Below are 16,445 nucleotides of genomic sequence, written 5' to 3' on the forward strand. Positions count from 1 at the left end.
TAGGTTAGGAAAATTAGTTAAGAGTATTTTTTTCAGCAGGGTTTAGGTTTAGGTGTGGCTCTAGTAGCGCAATTTTCCTGGGATAAATAAATACTAGGAAAAATATTGAATAATCATGAATTAAAAGTGGAGAAATTTACAAAGAATGTAAAAGAGGTGAGAAAGTATTTCCTGAATTGCATGATGAAGTCAGCAGCCTGAATGGTCCTCTATAAGTTTGCGTGTGTGATGCCATCTCCTCGCTTTTGATTACTGCAAAGAGCTCCAGGGGGGAAAAAATGCATTGATCGGTAGCAATACGCTTAAAGTCTGTGTATTTGCTCTATGATGCAGGGACCAATTTACCTTTATAAACTCATCTACTCTCCTCCCAGAGCTGTGAGATGGACTTTGCTGTCCAGTTCGTTTTTTTCTCCCCACCTTTTTTCTCAATTTTATGTCAGTCGCTTTGCCAAATACAATTTCTTTTTACAAGCAGGTAATCTCCGTAAAATGCTGACAGATGATCAAATAAAGTAGTAAAATATTGGCGAGTAAATAATAAGCAGATCAAAATAATGACGAGGATGTACAAAAATGTATGTTCAAATGTTTTGATGCTGTGTGACAATTAAATTTTGCAAAGTTTCAACATCATGACACACTTCTTAATCGGTTAATTTCTCTCCTCTGATTACTAGGAGCCCATTTGTGTTGCTTTTTTTTCTCCGCAACTCTTGAAAGACAGCATCACATCTAGCAACAGGGTCAACCACGCCTCCTCTCTAAGATAAATATTTCTGTAATTTCCTTACTCAGAGTCGCTCTCATCAGCGACCTGAATCAGTCTGAAGCTAAAACCCCTAGGTAGGAAATTTTAGGCCAAGATAGGAGCTCTCAGAGGAGAATCTTTGTGAATATGGACAATGGTTCACAGCAGGAGTATTTTAAGGTGCCATACAAGACAAGATCACAGTGTTAAAAGCCAAGAAATAAAAAAAGTGCGTTTTTTAAGAGATTTAAAAACAGGAAAAAGAGGAGGCCTGTTGTTACTCATAGGTAAGTTATACCATAACTTGGGAGCAACAACAGCAAATGCTCTGTCATATCATTATATACATTATACATTATAAAAATAATTTTAAAACCTAACTTCTAACTCATTTAATTCAAATTTCTAAATAATTTCTCCAAGTCAGCTCTTGCTAAGATTGATTTCACCTTTGCTATTTGGCGAAGTTGACTAAAACTTTTCTGAACAGCACTGCTGATCTGTTTCTCATATTTAAACTCAGAGTCAAACTTTAAAGCCAGATTAGTGACGCAGTCCCTGAGATAAAATAAAAGTGAGCTGAGATCTACGTTGCGGTCTAAACGACATAACTTCTGTCTTGTTCTCATTTAGACTAAGAAAGTTAAGAGAAAGCTTTAATGTCATGAAGGCAGCGTGTGAGTTGCTGGACAGTGTTGTTTAGTGCCAATGGGACAGAAATCGTTAGCATGACATGGAAATTAAATGCCATTTTTCCTAAAAACAGAGGTGAGTAGTTTTTCTATTAAGTCACATGCAACATTCATGAGTCGGCACAGTTGCGGTTTCTTCGGGTTTGCTTTTGAACGTGAAGTCACTTTTTTTGGGCTTGGCTTTTTTCTTGTTATTGCACCACGTAACAAGAGCTATAAGTGGCGCTAATATCAACATCCATCCTCCTCGACAACTATTTTAAGAGCAGGGAAATTCCGTGTTTTTGTAATAAACAGAAGCCTGTAAACATATATGTAGTTTTTTTTAGTATTAGCTGTAATTCTAAGCAGATTTAGTGGGTTTCTTCCTCGCGTTTGTGAGAGGGGAGAGGACAGCCTCTCCTACCTTTTATATTAATACTGCTTTCTTTCCGCTCATTCTGAGGCCTCTACATTTGAACCAAGGCTTGAGCTGCTCTACGTTGTGTTTCTCGATTTTAAACAGTGATGGGCAGCAGCGCCGCCACATGTAGCGAAGCTATTAGTTAAACTAAATTTTCCAGTAGCGTCCACAAACGCTACAAAATCCAGGACATAACTAAGAAATGAAACCAGGTTTGCTATTTTGAAACAACATTCAGAGTGAACAATCAATCTGAGTTGTTGGTTGGACATGATCATGCGCGAGCTTCTACTTTGCCTCTCCTGTCTGTATCTATCGAAACATGCGCTGCGTACGGCAGTGGAACTTATGGCAAGCCGATTAGGCATATTATCGTCGTTATCGTCGTTTTAAAAAAAAAAAAACGCGCGCTCGCGTAAACTACGTGCAGTGGCGTCAATAACGTTTGGTGGCGTTTTTTGCATATTATATTATCAGGAGGTTGTCTTTTATGTGCTCAGCCACTACATTTAAAGGTGTTTTACCCAATAAGAACACTGCAGCACCAGACACAACCAGGAGGTCCCTGATCGTTGGGGAAAGGCAGAAAGAAGATGCACCTTCCTTTCTGATCCTGTCTAAATCCTGCTTAGTTCAATAATAAAGTCTGATATTACACAAAACTCACTCTGCTTGTTCTCCCTACTTATGCCCTTGGTGCAGAAGATAAATGAAATCTTTAACAGAAATGTTATTATTAATTCTGAAAATATTATCATGTGAATATAAATACAAAGCATACAGAAAATGCAGCTTTATTAAGTGATCTGGTTTATTTTATTTAGCTTTTAATTTCTTTTCAACATTTAGTGAACAAGCAGAGTGAGAACACTACACAGTACCTTTAATTTGATACTAACAACAGTAGTTTGTTTCATAGAGTACTGGGTACTGTACTAGGCGAATAACCTTTTTGTTTTATTTCTAGCAGTAATTACTTCAGTTTGTATTTTATTATGCTGCTCATAAAGCAATGTCTACACTGTGTTAGGTCGTTGGCTGATCTTTAATAAATGTTTTAACCAGTGTATCAGACTCATTTTCAATTGATCTGACATTAGGTTGGTACAACGTTAAGTAGCTTCTGATGTAGTTAAGCTACTTTTAACACATTTGTGTAACTTAGCTTGCTATATTTCTATAGGTGGTAGCTTTTGTGTAGTGAAGCTTAAGTTATTGTTGAGTAACTGATAGCTTAGCTCACTACACTGGGCAAGTAGCTTGCCCAGCACTGATTTTAAAGCAGGTTGAAATGAAGCTCCTGGGGCGTCATCATCTTCCAAAATGATCGGTATTGCTGTTGTTGCCATTCTAGTTTGTACTCTGCTTGTCCAACTATCGGGGAAACTTGGGCAGGCTCTGGGTAAACGTGACGTCGTTTGAGAAACGTCCTATTAAAAGCCCACACAGTGCTCAAGACGAGACATAAAAACACTGTGATCAAATGTGTCGAATGCAGCTGACAAATCTAAAAGCACTAAAACAACAAACTTTTCAGTCTGTTGGCAATAATATCATTAGAAACCCAGACTGAAACACCTCAGTGAGACCATTATCCTCTAAAAATGGTAACAACTGGTTGTAGACAACCTTCTCTAATATTTTAGAAAAATAAATCCTCGGTTCTGTACCAGAGGAAAGACTACTATTGATAATCTGAAATGAACTTGGTCCAATAGCAGCGACTACCTCTTTAAACAGGCGAGGTGGGATGGAGTCTGTAGGGGAACCAGAGGGCCTCACATGACCAACCGTGTCCTTAAGAAAAAGAGAAGGACACCGGTTCAAACTAATCAAAAATGGATGAATAGTGCAACAGAAGGGTCGTAGGAAGGCTGAAAGATAACAATTTTATAAACTTTACTAACAATTTTATATGGGAAAAAGTGTGAAAGAGGAAACTTTCACAGATTTCAGTGGAGGCATCATATCCACTATCTAATATAGCAGCTGTTTTGATGCAAAATTAAATTATCTATAACGGCTAATATTTTTCAAACTTGACAAACTAAAGTCTCTTTCTCCATCTTGTGAAAGAAAATGCTGAAAAAATAAATAAATGGCGGCCTCTCCTTCCGCCTTACTACGCTTGTCATTGATATTGTCATTTTCTGTTAAATGGTAAGATACTGAAATCATTTTATTGCTTTATCACTGGGTCTTTATCACTACCAGCAGACGACGCAAAGGATGTTTAGCAAGCCTTGATTAGTAGGTGAAAAACCCAGTTATCCGGGTGAAAATAGATTTAATTTTTTTTTTCCTCCAATAGCTGGATAGATTTCTCATTATCTGAATTCTAAGTTCGCTATGAACCCAAAGCAGAAGAACACTAATACTTTGATTTAACCTTTTATTTATTTATTGCCATTCATTACAACACTATCTTATACAGCAGGTTTTCCTCATTTCGTGCAGGAACTTTTAACATTACCAATTTAAAACAAGCAATTTGGGTTTTCAGCGTCTGCCTGTAATGTAGAGCTGCACAATCCAGGTGCTGGTCATATAATTACAATATCATGAAAATGTTGATTTTCAACAAATTAAGATAATATACAAGTTTCACTTTTTGAATGGAATTACTGAAAATAAATGAACCTTTTCATGATATTCTAATTACATGACCAGCACCGGTATATTGAATTGAGTAGCCCATAATCATCATCATCATTGTGCACAATATCAATACGGCCGGCTTGGATGGAATATTAGGTGCAGTATTAAATTTCATGCATTCATGCTTTGCACGTTTGGACAGATGGATGGACTTTAACGGCATTAATGTTCAGACTTTAGGCACATTTTTAGTAACAGCCACGCTAAAGCAGAGGGGAAAGGGGCAGGAACGTTGAGGGTAAAGAAAGAAAATGGTCAAGAAAATGTTGGTTAATCGACTGAGGATAAGAAATGAACGTGCTGCTGGTTGATTGACAGACAGATGTAGTCGTTTTGTCTCGAGGGGAAAATGAGAATACAACAAGATTATTCCTATTTATGCAGACGCTTATCTGATTTTTATCGCGTATAATAAGTGCCATAAAGTACATTTTATGCATTTACAAACCAAAAAGTCTGATTTTGTTAGTTGGAAGCTTTTACTGCACGGGAAAAGAAATGAAATTTTTCAGTAACTGACCTGCTGATCGCTGGGGACTATGGGCTGAATTCAGCTGCTGGCTGATTTATTATTACATTATTCATTATTAACAAAACTAAAGGGGGGGGGGGGAAGTGTCTTTGGCAATATTCAACTCAAACTGCTCATGTTGAACTTCAAACCACCTTGACCCGGAAAGTAGTCTTCTGTTTACTGACTAGAACAAATGTAATCTGGATATATATTTAATTATAGCAAATTGCACTGAATGCATCAATGCTTTCATTCCTGATTCTATCCATCCCATCACTCCCAAGGAGAAGAACATCTTTGAGGTAGCAGAGATTAAGATGTTGAGCCTCTCTTTGCGAGCGATATGGGTGGAGAGGATGAGGAATGAGGACAGCAGAGGGGCAGCTCATGTTAGATGTTTTGAAGATGAAGCCAGAGATGGTTAAGGTGAGATGGAGGGATAGTGGCAGGGGACAAAAATCTGACTTTGCAACCAGGAAGCTCTCAATTTGGCTCTCCATTTCACCTCTGAACTAACACAAACTAATTAAAACATGTCCAGAAGGTTTGAGCAACAACAACATTTTCAGGGTAAGAAACAAAAGAAGACGAGTTGCAGAAACAAAAACTGCACAAACACACAGAGGCATAGAACAACTTCCTTATTTAAGTCTATCAGACTACAGCAGGCAACTGTGCACAAGTTTACAGACTGCGGACAAAACCATATCCACTAGATAGGAGTAAGTGTTTGAAAGCGATATTTGGTTTAATTCAATGACCATTAAAGTGGTTATCATCATTTTTGTCTTTTTTTTTCCCCATCAAGCACTTAAAGGGGGACTCAACCTGCATATAAACTTTTTTTTTTTGCTAATAAACTGCTAAACCTGTGGTTTTGTAGTGCTGTCTGCATATCCTGGTGCTTATATGATAATATATTGCATATTTGTTTAAATCCTGATTTTGTGTCTAAAACATTCAGTGTGGCGCCCTCCTAAGGTTCAACGGGTGACTTGCATTGAATTTCTAATCAATTTGGCTATTGGCTCAAACGTTTTTGTGACGTCATTTGGAGAAACTGACGTGTCAGCAGCTCTGCCTGTTTCAGGTTAGTGAATAATTATTATTATTACTTTACCACGCCCCCCCCCCCCCCCCCTGCCCGTCTCCTGGTTCGCTGGGCGCCTCCTCCTCTCGGCACATTTTTCAAGTATGAGATTGGGCGGAGTTAGGCTCTGGTACGGGGGTGAGTAAGGCTTATCCAACACTGAGAGACAGGTTATCCGTGAAAAAGAGACGGGTGCATTAGCAGCTCTTTAACCAGACTTCTTTAGACGAGTTGAACAGGTTCAGGCAAAAAACAAACAACAACTAACCTGCTCTGCACGGATTTGCTCTCACATCCACCTCAGAGTAAAAACACACAGCCAGAAGACCTCCCTGGTTCCTCTAACCTGCTCAACAGCTCATCACCAGAGCAACATAGTTATTTGTAGCCCATAAAAAAAAAAAAAAAAGCTTCAAATCAAACGTGTGAAAATGAGCCGATTTCTGCAATCAAGCTGTCGAATCTCACAAGACCCTCCACAGGACTGTCACTCAGCTCACTACGTGTCATGTAAACAGAGTCAGAAGCAGCGCTGGGCCGACAAGCAGCCTGACCCAGACCCGCCTGCAAGAGACCCCCAGCTTGAAGTGGACCGTTCCTCACCTGCAGTTTGTCTTCTGGTACATTGAGCCAGTGGTTAAATGCTTGGGAGAGTTTTGTCCTTACTTGTTTTCCTGCAGAGACAACAAAGCAATACGCTGTTTAATCCACCAGAAGTTAAAAGTACATTTTAATTAGAGTAGGCATGTCCAAAGTGCTGATTTTGGGTGGTGCCCCCCCCCCCCCCCACACACACACACACACACACACACATTTGAAGAAAGATTTGATCCACAAGCACAAGTGGCCGATGCAGATGGAAACTTTTTTAAATTAGGGCAAAAAGTTAAAATCTTACTTTGAAAGTATTAAGTACAACAGAACATGTTAATCTTTTAATAACCACACATTCTCTTTATTTACATAATCAAAAAGAGCCATGACAATTTATTCCTCAAATGCATGAAAATATGCTTTGGATTATTAAAATTGGCTAAATGCAGCAAGTGTTTTCAAAGAACTGACCAAAATCCTGTTCTAATAGTGCTAGACCAAAAAGAGTTCAGTTTATTATTATTAGTAATAATAATATTTATTCATTATGAACCCTAATGAAAATTAAATCATTAAAAATAAAAATGTTTTAACTGAATGACCATCCTTTAATACGACAAATAAGCAAAGCCCCTTTTCACCTGTGGATCTACGATGATTTACATTTCCTACAGAAAACCTGATTGAATTGTTTATCTAAAATTATCATATTTTTTAGAGCAAGCAAAAACAATTAACATCATCACTTTTCGGGCCCCGGGTTCCTTTGACTTGACAATTTCGGCCCATGTGCCGAAAAGTTTGGACACCTCTGAATTAGAGCAGACCCCGATGATAAATGTAAGATCAGCATAATGAAAACATTATGAGGCCCCATGCCTTGCTGACGTTTTCACAGAAATTCAACATTAGTGAGTTTTTAATGCGAGCACGGCCGTTCATTGATCCTCGTCAGTGAAGTCAGAGAGACGTCTCTTCAGTTAGGCCAATGACCCAGATCGGCTGCTTTCACCCGTACCGCCAAGACCGATTTACCGATATGGTCGGCTGCAGCAGCCTCCTGTCTGTCCACGTCTAATGATCTGGGCTCTCATTTATAAAACACTGCGTACAATCCATACTAAAAGTCTATGTATGCCAAAAAAACAAAAAATTCAGATTTATAAAACCATGCGCACGCAATTCTCCTTTACAGATCACAGCCCAGATTCATCCATACATGCTCAATGCAAAGCACCTCATGAATGTTTTTATTAAATGTCAAAATGGCAACCATGGAGAAAAAGCCACGAGACTCCTCTCACGGAGAGGAGTTTATTAAATGTATAAATCAGAGGCAAAAGCTGTTCAGATGTCGTCAACAAGAAAAAGTGAAGTCGATTGCTGTTTTAAACGATGAGAGCCTCACACTGAGCTTCGTGTTGAAACGCCGCAGAGGCGGTGCGTTCTGATGGACAATATGAGGAGGGAGGGAGACCAAGAGGAACGAGAGGTCCCCATCAAAGGAAAAAAAAAAAAAAAAACACAGCAAAAAGCATTTTAGGAAGGGCATCTGGCCGACTGAAGCTATGCACAAGAATCTTTGGTCACCAAACAATAAAACAATAAAAGGTGAAGGGCACCGGCTCAGGATGCACACAAACAATATATACAGGTAGACGCAACAGACATGGACCTTTTCTTTTTTTTTATATTGTGATGAAGTCCGGCACTTTTTAAACGATATGATTCACTGCGTTGCATGAATCGTTTCTCAAAGCTTCTTTGATGATACATTCATGCCTGCAGTAAATTCTGTACAAACTGCATGGGAGGCTTACCTGATGACGTCCGCCTGTCTGGCTTTTGGCTAAAAGTTTGTGAGGACCTACGTGCCTAGAGCACACCGCCCCGGTCTGCCCCTCACTCTGCCTTCATGGAGACATCTCAAAAGTGGATATGGAAACGAAGAACGTCTGTCCGTTTCCATATCCACGTAAAGATTTTCCACATCTAAAAGCTCCAAGAAGTCAGGAGATAATGTTACAACAAAACACGTTTCATGAATCTTCAGAAACCTCTGGGAGAAAAAAACAGCAGCAGATAGCTATTGACAAACGCTCACTTGCTACTCAAGTCACCTATAAACCAACCAATGATTCAAATAACTATGATACACAGGGATTTACACGTTGTTCCTATGTACAGGTGTACAGTGGAGCAAAGCGAGGCAACAGACGCGTTTCTAGCGATGCAAAATGCGCGATGTTGGCGATTAAAGCCAAGCCAGAGCGATGGCTGGAGTTGAAAAATTCTAACTTTTGTGTCTTGTTACGTCACAACAACCAATCAGGAACCGGATGTGGCTGTGACGTGAGGCGAAGGAGTGCAGCGGAGACGAAGCAGTTTTCATTCAACGTGGAAGAAATGCCGATGGTGGCGGTCTGAGTGGTATGACACAACCAATTATTACTAACGAGAGAAGTCCAGGAAGGACCAAGCCTGGAGAAAAGTGCGTGAGGAGGCTGGTAAATGAAAGCGTCACTAGATAACGCCATTTTATTGCGGTATTTCTGGCTTGCCGTGTGAATTTCAGGTGATACGTCAGGAGAGCGACAACATGCAAAAGAGGCGACTTTGTCACAGATACCGCGTTTGGTGTGAACGCACCTTAATAATAATAATAATAATAAAAAGAATAAAAGGATTTTACAAATTTTATACTAGTTAACATCCCTAAAGCAGTGACATCCTGCTCACAATGCCAGTTTCATTGGCATCAACCGTTTTCCTGAAACACACGACCAAATGAGGACTAAGCAAAGTACAGTTTATTGGCCTTTTTGTAACTGAATGTCACCAGATTTTTCCGAACTGTGCAGAGACCGATGATACAAAACGACCCACCTGGTAGCTGCAGCAAGTACTTGTACGGTTCTAGCAAAATCCGGTCAGAAGCAGGTTCAGAAAAACCATCCATCTCTTCCTGATAATTCTCCTTTAAGCTGAAAGACAAGAGACACAAGGAAAGGGAAACAAAGAAAGATGAAGAGGTTGACTACAGGTTTTTTGGGTTTTTTTAGCATAGTGGTATAGTAAGATTATAGCAGTGATCTGTGCAGAGAAACTGTTCCCCCAAAAGAATAAATAACATGATAGTTTGGGAGCAACTTGTTAAAACAACAAAATTATTTAAAATGCTCTTGATTTATGATTAATACTGCTCAGGGATTCTTTAACATGGTAAATAGGGAATAAAACAGCAGATTAAAAATAAAGTTTATTTATTTTTTAATTTAATGAGGATATTCCCCTTAGCTTTTCGATTGTTTATTTCCTGATCCACAATAGGGATGTAACAACACATCAATCCACATCGATTAAATGATTAACGAGCCAATTACAAAGCTGCAAAATTAAAATGTCAATCCACATCGTCACTTTTAAGATGCACCTTTATGTTTATGTTCAGGCATGAGACTATCGTGAACAGGTGATCTATTATTATTATTTTCCACCTCTGTTGAAAAAGAACAAACTATTACTCCAGAACTACAGGCCCATCTCAAACCTCCCCTTGATCAGTAAGATTATTGAAAAAGCTGTTTCAACAATTAAACACCTTCTTAACAACAACCAGCTGCTTTGACCTGTTCCAGTCAGGTCCTTAATGACAACCATATAAATACAGACTGTGGAAGAACCACCGTGCTGGTTCTATTGAACCTCAGTGCAGCATTCGATACTGTCGATCGCTCCATTCTGTTAGAACGCCTGGAGAACTGGGTCAGCCTTTCTGGTACAGCACTCCACTGGTTTAAATCCTACTTAAAGGACAGGGAATTTTTTGTGTCAGTAAGTAACTTTACATCAGAGACAACAAAAATCACATGTGGGGTTCCCCAAGGGTCCATCCTGGTTCCCCTCCTCTTCAATATCTACATGTTCCCTCTAGCTCAGATAATAAAAAACAACATCAGCTACCATAACTATGCAGACGACACACAGCTTTACATCACCATGTCACCAGGTGACTATGAACCAATTCAGGCACTGAGTAAATGCTTAAGAGAAATCAATGCATGGATGTGCCAAAATTGTCTTCAATTGAATAAAAACAAAACTGGAGTAATGATTTTTGGACCAATAGAGGAGAGCTCAACAAACAAATTGATACAACATTGTATTGTGATAAAGCTGCTGGTTATATACATATATATATATAGTTTGTATATCTGGAGTGTGTAACGGAAATAATTTCCCTCTGGGTTTATTAAAGTATTTCTGATTACATCCCTAATCCAAAATATACCGCACAAATTTTGGATTTTAACTTCACAATCATTTAATGTCACAGGAGATGTAAAATAACAAACACCTCTTCATCTTCCATCATTTAGTTGTGGTTTGATTTAAGAAATGTTTAGTTTTCAGACAAAATGAGCCATTAAACCTCTGATGAGCGCCACCACTGAGGTGAGAGCTCACCGTTTCAGATTACAAGAGACATTTTAATGTGCCACAGAAAATGAGATGAAGTCGTTTCAAGCATCATTATCCTCAAAAAGCGTTGGTTATATGATATTCTACAGAATTAATGATTTTATTACACTTTCTTTTTCAATCTTATTGTTCTCCACTATGGTACAAGGAAATGAACACACATGATCTGGCCTCAGTGTTTGTCCTTAATGATCTTTTGTTTCTCAGCACAAAACTGTGTTACTTATCTGCATTCCATTTGGGATTAATAAAGGATTTTAGAGCTGAATTATAAACAAATTTAGACATTAGGTGACTGTCAAAAGCGTACAAAGTTTGTTTTTTGTTGCTAAGTAGCTGGTTTTTGTTTGTATCCAACACTTTCAACAAACTACCAATAAGAAAACCAGAGAATCAACAGTGAATTCTAGTTTCATAAAAATAAAAGCAATAAATCCCGCTTACCGATATTAAATGCTTGTAACAAAATGAGACAATTTAAAAATATGCATCCAAGACGCACAAGACCGTTTTCCACTTGTGCAGCACTCCCAACAAACATCGTCATCTTCAAGCATTTTGTTTTCAATATCAACAATCCACTTCACCGTTACACAAAACAGTGCAATACATGAGTAAAGCAAAAAAATTGATTTCAACTTGAACTTGTTCTCTAATCTGTGAACTCTTCACCTTATACAGATATGTACAGAAACTGAGAAGCTAAGCAACAAACAGGATAAAAAACATGTTGCTGCTGTCTCACTGTTATGACTGCCTGATCTAATCTGTGTCAGAAAGGTGAGGAAACTAACTACTGGCATGTTAGCCTGATTAGAAATGTGGTTTGTTTGTGTGTACATACATGTTTTAAAACAGGAGCCAGTGCCCTGCATGTTTTTAGATGCGTCCCTGCTCCAACTCGGCTGAATTATTACCTCCTCGGCACGTCATCAAGTTCTGCAGAGGCCTGGCAGTGACCCATTTATTTGATTCTGATGTACTGAACAAGGAGAACAACTTAAACATGCAGGAAATCTTTAGGAACCGGAGTTGGACACCCCCTGTTTTAAAAACTAATGTGAGTTTCTTTGTTTTTGCTGCGCCATTTGCCCATCTAAAAAAAGCCATCTGTATATTATGCTCATAATTCTGCCTATAGTAATAGCCATCTATACAATATTCATAGTACATATTCACCTGCAAACTCTGTTATAACAACAACCATGTGTTTATTATGCTATAGTACATATCTGTAAAAAAAAACTATTTATAGTAATATCCACCTGTATATTATATTTTGTACATATCCAGCTGTAAATTTAGTTAACACTAGTTATATATATATATTATATTCATAGGACAAATCTATCAGTAAAATTCAGTTTATAATAGTATCCATCTTTATATTTATTCAGTACATATCCATGTCCTGTACTTTTGGAACCATTGCTTATCCTGCACTTGCTGCTATTGCACTTCTGGTTAGACCTAAACTGCATTTCGTTGCCTTGTACCTGTACCTGAGTAATGACAATAAAGTTGAATCTTATCTAATCTAATCTATAATGATGACTATGATGAATATGAAGACGTCGCTCAAGATGCACCAGGAAACCAGCTGATTTAACGCTTGGTCCTGGTCGATGAATGACTCCCCCCCCCCGATCATACACAACTGTTGGGTCGCATTGACCACAACTCTTTAGTGCAGAACGTTGTTACTGAGAGAAGACTCAGAGAAAATGTTATGCACCATATGGAGATTTTAAAACAAAGTCAGAGTAACCACAAAAAAATTTAAGAAACTGTATTTTCGACAAACATGTTCATTCATGCTGCTACTTTTAAATATGGGGTGAGATATCCGCACATAACTGTAGGACGACGAAGCAAAGCTCCGTTTTGATCAGTCTGACTGTATTCACTGTGGAACAAGCTGGATTTGGTTTGCAGCCTTCTGGAAACCTCAGGGTAAATGTATGCATCTACGTTCTCCACCGCAATAAACACTTAGTAAAGCTAACCTTGCTAATTTGTTAGTAAAAGATGTTAAAGACAGCATACATGTAAATTCTGCAATCAGTTTGTCTTCATTTTGGAAAATAAAATTCCTGTTTGAGAGCAGAGTGGTGCAACACAGATTTCTCTCGCACATGCATGCGTTGACTGTGCCTCACATAAATAATTAATGGCTGATCATAACAAAGACTTCTTGAAGCTCCTTTACAGTTACTATAAATGCATGAATTATTTAGAAATAAAATCCAAGCATTTTCCTTTCAAATATTAAGTTGGACAATAGTTGTTTTTTCAGAGACTGTTTCTATAATTTCTTTTGATATCTTCTGAAATATAAGGTGAAGAGATGCTGTGCGGCTGCATGCACTAATAATAATTTAGGACAAGCTATCTTCAGATGAGACCATACACAGAGGCCATTGCCATTTTACATAGAAGCATGACAATGTACTTTATAATATATATATATATATATATATATATATATATATATATATATATATATGCTGTGGGGTGATTATGACTATGTAAAGTGCCTTTCACAGTAGCACAATTCATAGGTAGACCTATGTTTACCTATGAAAGAGCTTGTGTAAAAAATAGGGAGCCATGATTTATGTTGTAAAGGTAGTAAGGACATATTCTGTATAATATATAGCTGGGTTTTATTTATACAAATAGCTCTGTCTAGTCTAGTAACCGTTAGTAACTGTTAACTGTCTAGTAACCGTTAAGGTGTCATTGTATTTGTAGTTTTTCTGTGACAAAGACAAAAGGACAGCTCGGTAGCTTTGGACTGTTTGACAAATATCACTGCTTATTATTATTTATTTATTTTTTTACATTTTGTTGAGATAGTTCAGTTTTGAATGCATCACAAAAGCAGAAAAGTGTATTTTTTCATTATTACTATGTCATATAGTTCTTAAAAATAAATTGCAATCCGACAGACTAGAGATTCAGTGCATCTTGTTTGTGGCCATTTGTGGGAGACTTTTACAATCACTATTGTGATATGACATTTGAAGGTACAAATGAAAGATGTCAAATGCTAATATCACATGTGCTTAATGTGTGAGTGTTTCGTTTTTTTTAGAATTAGTCATTCAGATTTTATTTAGTGCATATTTCCTTTAAAAATAAACTTGATGTTTTTTTTGCAGCAACTTTTGTTGCCAAGTTGCATCCAGTCAAGAGAGAATTTTAAAAAGCATTTATCGACTTTTACAAATATACTTTAGTTGTGTTTCAGTTCCTAACCCCACCCACCTTAGCTGCCGTGTGTCAGTCTGTTCCCCAGCCGTCCCTGAATTCCGGTTAGCCAGTCTGCTAATTAGTTAGCGGAAGCGGCGGGCTAACATAAACGCGTCGATATGCCCCCGTTCAGCCTTCCTTTCTTTTCCTTCCCCAGAATAAAACCTCACACTTCCACGTTGGGGGCGTGTATGGTGCCACGCGACAGGACTTTCGCACCTAGACCATTTAAACTTCGTGTGCCCGTGTCTACTTCGAACAACACTATGCTAGGCAGCACTGCTTTCATTACCCACCGTTGCGAGAACAGACGAGCCTCGGAGAGCAAGTTTTCGATGAGCTCACTATATAACCTCCAGCCACGTTACAGCGCACGCGCAGAACCCACTGGGGAAATATATGTCGTTTAGTGGGTGTTGGAATTATACCTCGATGTTTCCCGATCGAAACGTGTTTCCTTTTACAAGCGGATAAGAACGCGCTTGTCCTCTCCGGGACACCCCGGTTTATATATCAAACAAACCTATTCAGTAGCAACGGGAATTGTAGTCTTTCATGATTTTTGCTTGTATTGTGACAACCACCCAGTAGCATTACGTCGAACGCTTTACTGTGCATATTTTTCTCCCGGATCAACCAATCCGGTGTCACAAAGGCGTGTTCCGTCACCGTTTCGTCCAATGGACGGTCGTTCTTCTGAAGAGAGGCGGGACCAGTGGCTCCGTCAATCATCCTCAGAAGGCGGAGGATCACAGAAAGAGCTAGGTTAGAGCAGCTACTCAACAAGGCAAACAGCAGCTCCGTGCAGAAAAAAAGCACTTTTACCAGTCCGCATCAAACATCCACCGGGATACAACGGACCACTATCATTTCTTCCGCCACATAAATGTCCCCATGGATTACTAACACACTATCGTCGAAGAGCGGACGCGTTTCTCAGCCTGACAGCAAAGGTTAGTGTTGCTTTTGTTCGCGAAAAGCGGTCGCTATTTTGGAACATTTTTTTTTTTTTTACTAGCATGCTCCCGTTGCTGCCACTAACCCAACCGTGACGGTGGCTAACTTGTTAACTAATGATGTGCTGTACTTGGGCAGACGGGGTAGCTTTAGAGATGGAGGTAGGGGGGAGAGAGAGAGAGAGAAATGAATGGGAGAACACGCACACAGAGGGGAAACTTGATGACAAAGTTGTGTTGTGGCGAGCGCGGCGAAAGGTAACGCTCCTTCTTGGAGGTTGAGCAGTTTCTGGACGTGGCCAACCGCCGCTGTTGTGTCGGTGAGCGGAGGAATCCTCGGGGGAGGCTTCGGTCGAGCGGCGCCTGTCACGGCCGTTGGAAAGTGATATTACGCGAAACAGTACTCGAAACAGTCCGTCGACGTTTTTTTCTTTCTTTCTTTATTATTTGTATTGTATTTAAAAAAAAAAAAAAAACATGGCTACGGATTGGACCAGCGATCTAGTTTAACAGGTAAACTGCACTGTCAGGGGAGGAGGATAAGGGGGGAGGAGGGGGGTTCTTTTGTGCCATCGGTGTCCGTTAGCTTCTCACGATCGACTTGTCCCGGTGTAGGCTTGGAGCAGCACGGGCTGCCGCGAAAGTCCCGATGTCGTGTGCGTAACCAGCACATTTCTTTTATTTTTTTTTTAATTTTCTTAAACAGCAACAACAACAACAACAACGTGGAAAGTAAACATCCAGTAATCGGGGTTTAAAAAGGCGGCTCGGTCATCCTCTCGCCCCCGAAACAGTGTTGGGGCGGGTGAGCTCGTATCCTCCGCGGTGGTTGCCGAGCCGCAGAGAAATGCGGGGCTTTACCGACCTTGGCTCGGCTCTCAACAATGAAAACGTCGGAGGAGCCGAGCGTTTTCCTCGGGCTTGACCTTGCTGCAAAAAAAAAAAAACCCCGCTCCCCCGTCGACTTGTTTCTTTTGTCAGGAGCGAGCTCAGTCCCAAAAAAAAAAAAAAAAAAAAAAAAACAGTCAGCGAAATGTCGGGAGCTGTCGA

The 16,445-nt window shown here is 39.3% G+C and overlaps 2 protein-coding genes across 7 annotated transcripts in view; one reads left to right on the plus strand and one right to left on the minus strand.

The window, feature by feature from the left end:
• Positions 1-14,846, minus strand: part of ggps1 (geranylgeranyl diphosphate synthase 1) — a 28,060-nt gene extending 13,214 nt beyond the window's left edge. Inside the window, exons 1-4 of one of the 3 annotated variants that reach the window (XM_021311136.2) lie at positions 14,455-14,812; positions 12,029-12,166; positions 9,589-9,686; positions 6,712-6,782 (exon numbers count right to left, since the gene is read on the minus strand). In XM_021311136.2, the coding sequence (XP_021166811.1) occupies positions 6,712-6,782; positions 9,589-9,661 (144 nt within the window). In that variant the 5' untranslated portion in view covers positions 9,662-9,686; positions 12,029-12,166; positions 14,455-14,812. Of the gene's footprint in view, positions 1-6,711; positions 6,783-9,588; positions 9,687-12,028; positions 12,167-14,454 lie in introns of all 3 variants that reach the window. The other 2 variants (XM_012853562.3, XM_012853561.3) reach the window with 2 other exon arrangements.
• A 322-nt stretch (positions 14,847-15,168) lies between these two features.
• Positions 15,169-16,445, plus strand: part of arid4b (AT-rich interaction domain 4B) — a 63,450-nt gene continuing 62,173 nt past the window's right edge. For 2 of the 4 annotated variants that reach the window (XM_012853558.3, XM_036126023.1), the window contains exon 1: positions 15,169-15,392. The gene's annotated coding sequence lies outside the window, so the exon portion shown is untranslated. The remainder of the gene's footprint in view (positions 15,393-16,445) is intronic. The other 2 variants (XM_012853559.3, XM_021311134.2) reach the window with 1 other exon arrangement.

The sequence above is a fragment of the Fundulus heteroclitus genome, chromosome 22, assembly GCF_011125445.2.
Source record: "Fundulus heteroclitus isolate FHET01 chromosome 22, MU-UCD_Fhet_4.1, whole genome shotgun sequence".
In the NCBI taxonomy this organism is placed as follows: Eukaryota; Metazoa; Chordata; class Actinopteri; order Cyprinodontiformes; family Fundulidae; genus Fundulus; species Fundulus heteroclitus.